Source organism: Danio rerio, chromosome 1, assembly GCF_052040795.2.
Source record: "Danio rerio strain M-AB ecotype USA chromosome 1, GRCz13ab, whole genome shotgun sequence".
In the NCBI taxonomy this organism is placed as follows: Eukaryota; Metazoa; Chordata; class Actinopteri; order Cypriniformes; family Danionidae; genus Danio; species Danio rerio.
Genome location: NC_141021.1, coordinates 61,802,501 through 61,812,500, shown reverse-complemented (window position 1 = coordinate 61,812,500; position 10,000 = coordinate 61,802,501). Strand labels below are relative to the sequence as shown.

The following is a 10,000-nucleotide window of genomic DNA, read 5'->3' as shown; positions in this document are numbered from 1 at the left end:
CACAGAACAGCACAGACCTGCCACTGTTTTATAAGGTTTGCAGACTGATTGCTAATTGAAGATTTGTGTGAAGTGTTATGCTGCGTTCACACCAGATGCGGCACGCGCGTCAAGTGCGAGTGATTTACATGTTAAGTCAATGCAAACGTGCGAATAGACATCCTGCGGCGCAAATTGCGCGAATGGCGCGGTGCGAATAGCACAATACGCACGAGGCGAATTGAGCGTTTGCGCGTTTGACGTGCACATTAACACTGTTATTTTCTTCATAAAATCCATGTTAGCCATTTAGCTATGAAGCTAGAGTCACAGAGCAGACAGAAGCCCTGCCCATCACGCGAATCCGCGTCTGTTTTGAAGTGAATTTGACCCGCGATTGAAGCGGATTTGACGGGCGAATGAAGCAAGTAAACTCAAATGTTCACGCGGAAATTTACGAGTGAATAGCGCGATTTATCCGGGCGTTCCGCGTCTGGTGTGAACACAGCATCAAACCGGTGCTTCAGTGATTTCATACTGATGTTGGTAGTTTTTAATAGTTAGGAACAGATGGTTTCTGTTTGGTTACCATAGCTAAAACAATGGAGTTTGGACTGCTCAATGACCTCTGTGTTGACTGTTTTGAAAAATGGTGGGGAAAATGTGTCAAGCCATTGAGAAAGGGTCTGCATATTTGCAAGACCTGTGTTCTGCTCTGCTGGGATAGTGATAATGAAAATGAAGAGGAACCTAGTTTCTTTATCCAGCTCAAAGCAAACAAGATAATCTGTAAATATGTTCTCAAGTATCCCCACAACTGGTATATTATTTCACCATGATCTAGCTTCAAGATCCCCACAGTCGTCTTCCATGAAAATCCACGATCTCTTGAATCTTGGGGACCTCGTCAGAGCAGCTCATTCAAGATTGTCTTTAGTTGTGTGTTTCATATCGGTCACGTGGGCCTGGACTGTGCTCGGTGTATCAGAAAGCTCTGCTTCACTGTTGACAGCTCGTCAGCCAGCACACAGCGTGTGATATCTCTGCAAGATCATTGTGTAGAGGAGAAAGGTTCAGATTTGAGAGCTGCGTTGTCGTCTGGGAGCTTCGTTTGCCCATATCTGAGGCCCGAGGAGACGCAGGTAGAGCTGAAGGTACAGGCCGCTGAGATGCTGGATTAGCAGCTTTACTGGCGTTATCCCTCATGATTCAGAGCGACAGATCTTATTGTTGATGGAAATGAGATGAACAGCTCTTGTTGACAGGGTGAAGGAACAGAATGGGCAAAAGGTTGAGCTATAGTTACACACTGCAGGAGACGCGGCTTCTCTCCTCAGACCAGGAGGCAAACTAACACGTCTCCAAAGCTTTAGCATATTGCAGAAGCGCTGTTAGTGAAGTTTCAGACATGCGTTGTGTTGTGTCTCTTTCAGGTTCTCCTCTGCGCTGTTACACCGGCGGCAGCTTCCTCCTGTTCCTCCGGTCCTCCTTCCAGCAGTTCGGTCTCCCAGATCTGAGCAGTGTCTTGTCCCTGATCCCGCAGGCCAGCCGGACACAGGTAAGGCAGAGGTCTAGCTCAAACTGAGGTCTTTTAACAGCTGTGTGAGTGACGGTATACTGTATTTTGGAGACTCTGGCGTGCTGCAGTAGGTGGAGCTGTAACGCTGCTGCCGCTCGACTCCTAAACACAACAACATTAGAGGCTGAGAGAGAAGACGAGTTTCATGAAAGACTGACCCTGATTCACACGAGGCTTCAGCGTCAGCGCTTGACAGAGGGCGTGTCTGAAGTTGGGCTGATGCGATCCTCATAGCAGCATCAGCCAATGAAATTAGTCAGCAATCGGCCTGTCTGAGCTGGTGTATTTGCATACAGCGATCTGATTGGCTGACGCTTCTGTTGGTGCTTGAAAAGTTGAGTAAGTCCCAACTTTTGCAGCAAGCAACACCACTGAAGCAGCGCTGACGGATCCACAATGCAGTTCAGCTACGCCTGACGTCACCCAATCAGAGTGAATGGAAAGCTTTAACGCTGACGCCCGTGTGAATGAGATGCACCAGTCTTCTCCAGCGTGAAGCGACACTGCGGCATGCATCATTGCTGTATATCTGCCACAGACAGACACTGAATGAGAACATGTTTACAACTTTATTATTATTAAGACAGGACATGACGCGGTGTGCTTGGTGTGAGACTCCGAGAGTTTAAAATCTCCCTGCGAGTGATTAACACGGGAACGCATACATCTGATGCTTGTGCTGCTCCACCCTCCTGATTATTCATAACTTAATGCTTCCAGCTTCACCATATTTACACCACAAATAACACAAACCCGCTGTAGCTTCTCCTTAAATCAGCTGTGTCGAGATGCCTTTAGTGCTGTTGTGCTGGATGATTTTCTCCATCCAGACTCTGAACAAAAAATAATATTGTCAAATAAGGCGGAGTTCCAGGACACGCCCACTGACTGCATAATCATCAGTGTGTGTGTGTGTGTGTGTGTGTGTGTGTGTGTGTGTGTGTGTGTGTGTGTAAGTGAGTGTGTGTGTGTGTGTGCGTGCGTGTGTGTGTGCGTACGTGCGTGCGTGCGTGTGTGTACATGCGTGCTCCTAATCCTCTGTGTTCCTGCAGGTGCTGAGCTCCATGTCTCCATCAGAGCTCAGTGAGTTCCTGAATGTTACTCAAGCCGTCGGGAGCTCATCGGGGCTTTGTGAACTGCTCAGCGCGTACAACCAGACGGCAGTGTATCTGCAGACGGTGGGTGTTGAGCTGAGGTTGTAAGAGTGACTGAGAGCTTTATCACCAGATCTTCTTGTATATAGTTTTCTGTGTTCATTTGCTGGCAGTCTCGTATACAGCTGAAGTCAGAATTATTCGCCCCTTAATTTATTTTCTTGTTTTAATATTTCCCAGATGATGTTGAACAGATTGAGGAAATGTTCACAGTGTGTCTGATAATGTTTGTTCTTCTGGAGAAAGTCTGATTTGTTTTATTTCAGCTAGAATAAAAGCAGTTTTTAATATGTAAGCTCAATATTATTAACCCCTTTAAGCTATATTTGTTTTCAATAGTCTCCAGAACAAACCACTGTTATACAATGACTTGCCTAATTACCCTAACTTTACCCTAATTACCCTAGTGAAGCCTTTACATGTCACTGTAAGCTGTATAGAAGTGTCTTGAAGAATATCTAGTCTAATATTATTTACTGTCATCATGACAAAGAGAAAATAAATCAGTTATTAGAGATGAGTTATTAACACTGTTATGATCAGACATGTGTTGGAGAAATCTGCTCTCTGATACACAGGAATTGAGGAAAAAATAATTCAGGGGGGCGAATAATGACTTCAACTGTACATATATAACACACACATTTTCACGACCCTTTTATCATGACTGAGAGTTAGAAAACAGCTGTTAGACCACTGAATTCCAGAGCCTTGCGGACACACACACACACACACACACACACACACACATGTAGAGACTCGCACTATTTGCTCTGTCAGACTATATGTGAGGACTAACTCCTCAAATCATGGTTCCAGTAGCAGTAAAGTCTCTCCGCTGAGCTCTCTAAAGCATCCTCTATAGTTTATTTCATTTCTGTCCATCCTAAAGGAAATGACAGAGCAGCACACACTTCATCAGTCACGCTCCAGTCAGCCAGTTGTGGTGATTTTCACACTTGTCCTGTACAGATGTTGAATCAGACGTCCTGCACACCATATCTCGTGTGTGTGTGTGTGTGTGTGTGATGATGGGGTGGGAGGTTTAGAAAGCGCTCTGCTCTTGTATTAATCGCTGTGTCCCGCACAGGCGCCGCTGGGCTCGCAGGCTTTGGCCCGTCAGGTGTTGACCTGCGTCTGGCCTGGAGTTCTGCAACTGAACGGCCCGTCTGAGGTGAACGAGTGGTTTGACCTGCGGCTGCTGAGATACCTGCCATTGCTCACCTTACAGCTTATAAGCCCCGCAGAGCTCCAGAGCGCCTCCTGCCTGTCATACAGAAAACTGTAAGAGCTTACAACACACACACACACACACACACACACACACAGACACATCTCCATGCACACACCCTCCTCCAGTGGTCTTCCACAGGCATACACACAACTCCTCACATGCACACACACAAACACACACATGCATACAAACACACCACATCTCCATGCACACACAACCCCCTCCCCAACCCTCCTGAATGAACTGAAGTGCATATCTAAACAATACTTTGATGATCGATTGTTAAAGCTGTTATTGTGTCGCAGACGTTTGACCTGTGTGTGTGTGTGTGTGTGTGTGTGTGTGTGTGTGTGTGTAGTATTTCAGTACTTGGAAAAAACTACAACTACTCTGAGACTAACTTCAGCCCAGAGGATGTGTACAGCTCCATCAAGGAGTATCTCAGCAATGGTGAGAGTTTGCACCCTGTCTAGGTTTATGTGTACGAGGTGTGTGTGTGTTTGCATGTTAATGGTGTGTGTGTGTGTGTGCAGATGGTTCTCCGCGGTGTTATAACGCAGCCGATCCTCAGCTGAACTCCACAGACTGGTTTGTTAGCTACATCGGAGTCTTCATCAGCTACGTCAGTCTGTCCGATCTCAACTCCTTTGTGTCGTCTGACCAGGTAAAGCACACACACACACACACGCACACACACACACACACACATACCCAAGCGAGTGCTGTTTTTCCAGCGGCTGTGCTTCTGTGTTGTTCTGCAGATCGGTGTGTTCTTAGAGGACCCGGGAAACCTTCAGCTGCTCAACAGCACCGCGGGCATCCAGTCCAGCGTAGTGGAGTACTACATCACACAGCTCTACATCCTGGACCAGTACTTTAATCCCATGAGGTACGGCGAGCGCACACACACACACACACACACACACAGTGATACAGCTGTCATCTGCTGGTGTGGATCCTACAGAACTGGCAGAGTTTGGTGGATTACTGATTCCGAATCAGGTTCCAGCATTAGTAGTCAGGTCTATAATCTCGTAGATTACGTCTTTACGGACATCATGTTTATTGACGCAGGATAATCTTGTGATAGAAACAAAAACAATCTTCATTCTTTATCAGAAACAACAGTTTAAATGAGAGTATAGAGATGTTTAAGAAAAATCAGCTCATGTTGAACAACTCGCTGCCTTCATGTGGATAATCATGTAAACCATGAAGTACTGTAATCTGATCCCCAGTGTTTCAGCAGCAGCGTACTCTAGTTAAACACATCCGGTTCTGGAATCTGATTATCTAATACATAATAATTATAATCACTTGTGTGTGTGTGTGTGTGTGTGTGTGTGTGTGTGTGTGTGTGTGTGTGTGTGTGTGTGTGTGTGTGTGTAAAGTGTGCCACCGCAGTTCCTCTGTGATATCCCTGCCGTGGCGTTTGAGCCTCTCGGTGAAGCAGACAGTTTGCGTCTCATCCAAAGCATCAACATGTACTGCAACGGCACCCAGAACCCTCAGGTAACCCATTCAATCCGTCACTCCATCTGCCTTTTCCATTCCTCATTTCACCTGCAGTGGCAGACCATAATCACAGAACTAGAGAGCAACATCTGTAGACCTGTCTCTATAGAACCATGATAGACCTATCTATAGAACCACGGCTACAGACCTGTATGTACAGAACCACAGACCTGTATGTATATATCCATGCACTCACACTCAGTGAGGTGTGTTTTGTGGCTATAAACAGTGTTGTTGCTCCTCGGTTATTTCCATCACAGTGTGTCAGAGTGGTTGTTGGTTTAAATGTGAGTGGTTTGAAGCGAGTGTGACGCTCCATCATTCTCCTCCACCCAGATCACGGCTGCCCTCACAGATAATCTGCCCTCGCTGTCCTCCAACACCATCGAGCTGCTGGGCAATCAGAGCGTGGGGCTGACGGAGGGCCAGATCAGCGCCGCTCCGCCCGCTGTTATCAGGAGCTCTCTGGCCACGCTGAGCTCTGTGGACGGCTGGAGTCAGGGCCAGGCCGACGCCATCGTGCAGACGCTCATACAGTCCAACTATGTGGTGAGTGTGACAACAAACACCCAGAGCTGACAGAAAACTGCACACTTCTGATACACAGGTTTGATTATGGAGCTCAATATTAAAATGAGTAAAATAACATTTGTATTAAATTAAATTAATTAAATCCGTTACGGGAGTCAGCATTATTAGCCCCCCTGTATATCTGCCCCACTTACTCTTTAACACAGGGGTCACCAATCCTGGTGCTGGAGGTCCGGTGCCCTGCAGGGTTGAGCTCCAACCTGCCTCAACACACCTGCCTGAGTGTTTCAAGTCTCCCGAGTAAGAGCTCGATCAGCTTGTTCAGGTGTGTTTGATCAGGGTTGGAGCTCAAATCTGCAGGACACCAGAACTTCGAGAACAAGTTTGCTGACTCCTGGTTTAACGCAAAGAAAAAAAACTCAACACATTTCTAAACATGACAGATATTAATAACTCCTTTCTTTAACTCTGTCATGATGACAGCACACACTGTTGTATAATATAGTACAGGACTGAAGGGCTTTAAATACAGCAATTAACAACAAAACTGACAGAAACAAACTGCTGAATGGAGCATACACTAACATTTAGACAACACTAACACTAAACTAACACAAGATGGCGCCAAACAGGCAAAACCAGGGACAAAGCAGACTGGCATGTGTATATATATATATATGTGTGTGTGTGTGTGTGTGAACATAGTCACTGACGGTCTAGATGATAAGCAGTACGCAGATGAGTCTGTGTTATTCAGCGGTCGTCATCCTGAATAACATACACTGTATGAATGACCAATCAGAATCAAGTGAATAATAATAATATGGTATGATGTAATGCTTTGGAGAGACATGAAGAAAATGGAAGAGGAAGAGCTCTGGGCAGCTCTGGATCAGGCAGATCTGGGGTCTGTGAGTGTGTAACGTGTGTCTGTGAGTGTGTAACGTGTGTCTGTGAGTGTGTAACGTGTGTCTGTGAGTGTGTAACGTGTGTCAGTGAGTGTGTAACGTGTGTCTGTGAGTGTGTAACGTGTGTCTGTGAGTGTGTAACGCGTGTCTGTGAGTGTGTAACGTGTGTCTGTGAGTGTGTAACGTGTGTCTGTGAGTGTGTAACGTGTGTCTGTGAGTGTGTAACGTGTGTCTGTGAGTGTGTAACGTGTGTCTGTGAGTGTGTAACGTGTGTCAGTGAGTGTGTAACGTGTGTCAGTGAGTGTGTAACGCGTGTTGTTTCCAGATCGACAGCGACTCGTCTCTCTTGGCTCTCGGCACGCTGGTCAAAGGTCTTCCGTCAGACACACTCTCCAGCATCCAGCCCTCCACACTGCTCTCCGTATCCCAGAACCCCACATTCATCAGCAACATGGTGACGGCACCGCAGGTTCTGCAGATGGTGTATGTCATGCAGGTGAGACTAGTTTTCCAGAAAGTGTGTGTTTCTCGGGGGTGTGTGTTCAATCTGGGGTGCGTGTTCCTCTGTGGGGTGTGTGTTCCTCAAAGGGTTGCGTAATCCTCTGGGATGTGTGTTCCTCTGCGGTGTGTGTGTGTTCCATCTGGGGTTGGTGTTCCTCTAGGGTTTGTGTTACCTCCAAGGTGTGTGTGTACTCAGGGGTGTGTGTTCCCTGGGGTGGCGGTTGTTCCTCAGGAGTGTGTGTTCCTTGGGGGTGTGTGTTCCTCTGGGATTTGTGTTTCCTCCAAGGTGTGTGTTCCTCTGCAGTGTGTGTTCCTTATGGCCAATGCTCTCTGCTGTCCTTCTGCAGATTGTGTCCATCGATGTCACACAAGTTCTGCAGAACGTTCCGGATCAGCTGGCCAGCTCTATCCCACCGGTGCTGCTGGCTCCACAGGGCTCTGTGAACCTCAGCCTGATCAACCAGAAGCAGTGGACGCAGGAGCAGGTGTGTGTGTGTGTGTGTGTGTGTGTGTGTGTGTGTGTGTGTGTGTGTGTGTGTGCTCACTGTGTGTTGTGTTGTTGTTTTGCAGGCTCTGGTGTTGTTCAGCTCAGTGGCGAGTGTCAGTCAAGATACAGAGGAGTAAGTCCCTCAGAGAGGTTACCTGTCTACTGTCGCTGCAGACACAATCTAACAAACGTGTGTGTGTGTGTGTGTGTGTGTGTGTGTGTGTGTGTGTGTGTGTGTGTGTGTGTTTGTGTGTTTGTGTGTGTGTGTGTGTGTGTGTGTGTGTGTGTGTCTGTGTGTGTGTGTGTCTGTGTGTGTGTGTGTGTGTGTGTGTCTGTGTGTGTGTGTGTGTGTGTGTGTGTGTGTGTGTTCAGGCTGTCGGTGCCTGTCCTGCAGGGCTTCAGCTGTACGTCAGTGCAGACGGTCAGCACACAGAAGGTGAAGCAGATGGTCAGATCCTGCAGACACAGACCCGGCCGGAGTAAGGTGCAGCTGCAGGAGAGTCAGGTACCGCACACTCTTTACTGCGTGCACATGTGGTCACAGCTGAGCTCCTGACCCCTGACCCCTGTCTCTCTGTTTTCAGCTCATGTGCATGAACAACTATGTGAAAGACGAGCCTCTGTCCAGCTTCTCTGATTTACCTGCAGAGGTGCTACTCTACTACAGGTGAGGAACAACACTAGGATTAGCCATTTAGCAGATACAACTGAGGATAACAGCAGCAGTTCAGCTCACTCGACCCCATGAAAATGTGTGTGACAAATAGGTAATAGTAATCAGACAAATAGGGAAAACAGGAAAGGGATTACCAGTAAGTCTTATTGCTCGTCCATTAAGTGTTGACAGAACAGATTCCACCAGGATGGGATGTTAAAGACGAAAGTACTTGCAATCGATTTTGTGCCGTGGGATGGGGCCACAGAGTGACATTGGGTAGCCGAGTCCAGAGCCTTGATGGGCACACAAGCCTGATGTAGAAGATCCATGTAAAGAGCCAGCGATTGGTTTGCAGGCAAGTGACAAGCCTTGAATTAGATTTGAGCAGTGATTGGAGGCTGAATAAAGGTGGGACATGCTCTGTTCTGGATCAGCTGCAGAGGCTTGATGTTGTAGTTTAGGAGGCCAGCCAAAAGATCATTGCAGTAGTCCAGCCTTGATAAGACGAAAGCCTGGATAAACAATTGACCAGCAGGCTCTGACAGAAGGGGTCTGATCTCCCTGGGGTTATGTACGGCAAATTGGCAGGATCGGGCAACTGCAGCTACATGGTCAATAAATTCCAGAATCACCTGAATCACTTGAGGCTTACTGGTTGTGCTGTAAGGAGGTGCTGAGGATGCAGCATTACCTGCGGCTCAGTTTTGACAAGGTTGAGTTGACGGTGATGGTCCCTCACCCGGCCAGAGTAACTCTCACACATGCTGATATTCATGAAGCAATCGCTGGGGCGTCTGGATATAATGAGAGGTGTTGGGTGTTGTTAGCATAGCAATGTTAGCAAAAGCCATGTTTCTGGATCCCAGACCCAAGTGACCTCATGTAAACGAGGAGAAGCGGTCTTAGTACAGAGCTCTGAGGCACCCCAGTCACAAGATGTTGTGGCTCGAACTCTGCACAAGACACCATCAAGGCTAGCGAGTGTGTGTGGCTGTTGATGTGGTGTGTTTGTCTTAGATGTAGAGAACGAAGAACTGATGGTCACTGTCATATTAGTATAAATGTTGCTGATGAGGGAGCATGCAGGAATTACAAGTGTTCTTCTACTATATGTGACATGACGAGGTGAACCGGTCAGTAGAATGTTTTGCAGAGACTCAGTAAACATTCATTATGATGCATGTTTCCCCTGTGTGTGTGTGTGTGTGTGTGTGTGTGTGTGTTTGTGTGTGTGTTTGTGTGTGTGTTTGTGTGTGTGTTTGTGTGTGTGTTCAGCTATGAGAATGTCCAGCCGGTGAACTGCAGATCATACTTCAGTGCCGTGGGTCAGGCAGATTACTCGGTCCTCTCCAGCGTCCTCAACAAACCGGCTGCTCTGTTCGCCAACGCACGCAGCTGCCTGGTGAGAATCTCACACACACACACACTGACAGAACACCAGCATTTACAGATGA

The 10,000-nt window shown here is 47.3% G+C and overlaps 1 protein-coding gene across 1 annotated transcript in view; it reads left to right on the top strand.

Annotated features, from left to right (window-relative positions):
• The window catches only part of LOC100330916 (uncharacterized), a 109,972-nt gene that overhangs the window by 94,371 nt on the left and 5,601 nt on the right, over positions 1-10,000 (top strand). The window contains 14 exon segments of the mRNA NM_001442874.1: positions 1,413-1,537; positions 2,611-2,736; positions 3,803-3,996; positions 4,305-4,396; positions 4,480-4,610; positions 4,708-4,835; positions 5,338-5,458; positions 5,798-6,010; positions 7,226-7,396; positions 7,749-7,886; positions 7,972-8,021; positions 8,261-8,393; positions 8,473-8,555; positions 9,822-9,948. Coding sequence (NP_001429803.1) covers positions 1,413-1,537; positions 2,611-2,736; positions 3,803-3,996; positions 4,305-4,396; positions 4,480-4,610; positions 4,708-4,835; positions 5,338-5,458; positions 5,798-6,010; positions 7,226-7,396; positions 7,749-7,886; positions 7,972-8,021; positions 8,261-8,393; positions 8,473-8,555; positions 9,822-9,948 — 1,832 coding nt within the window.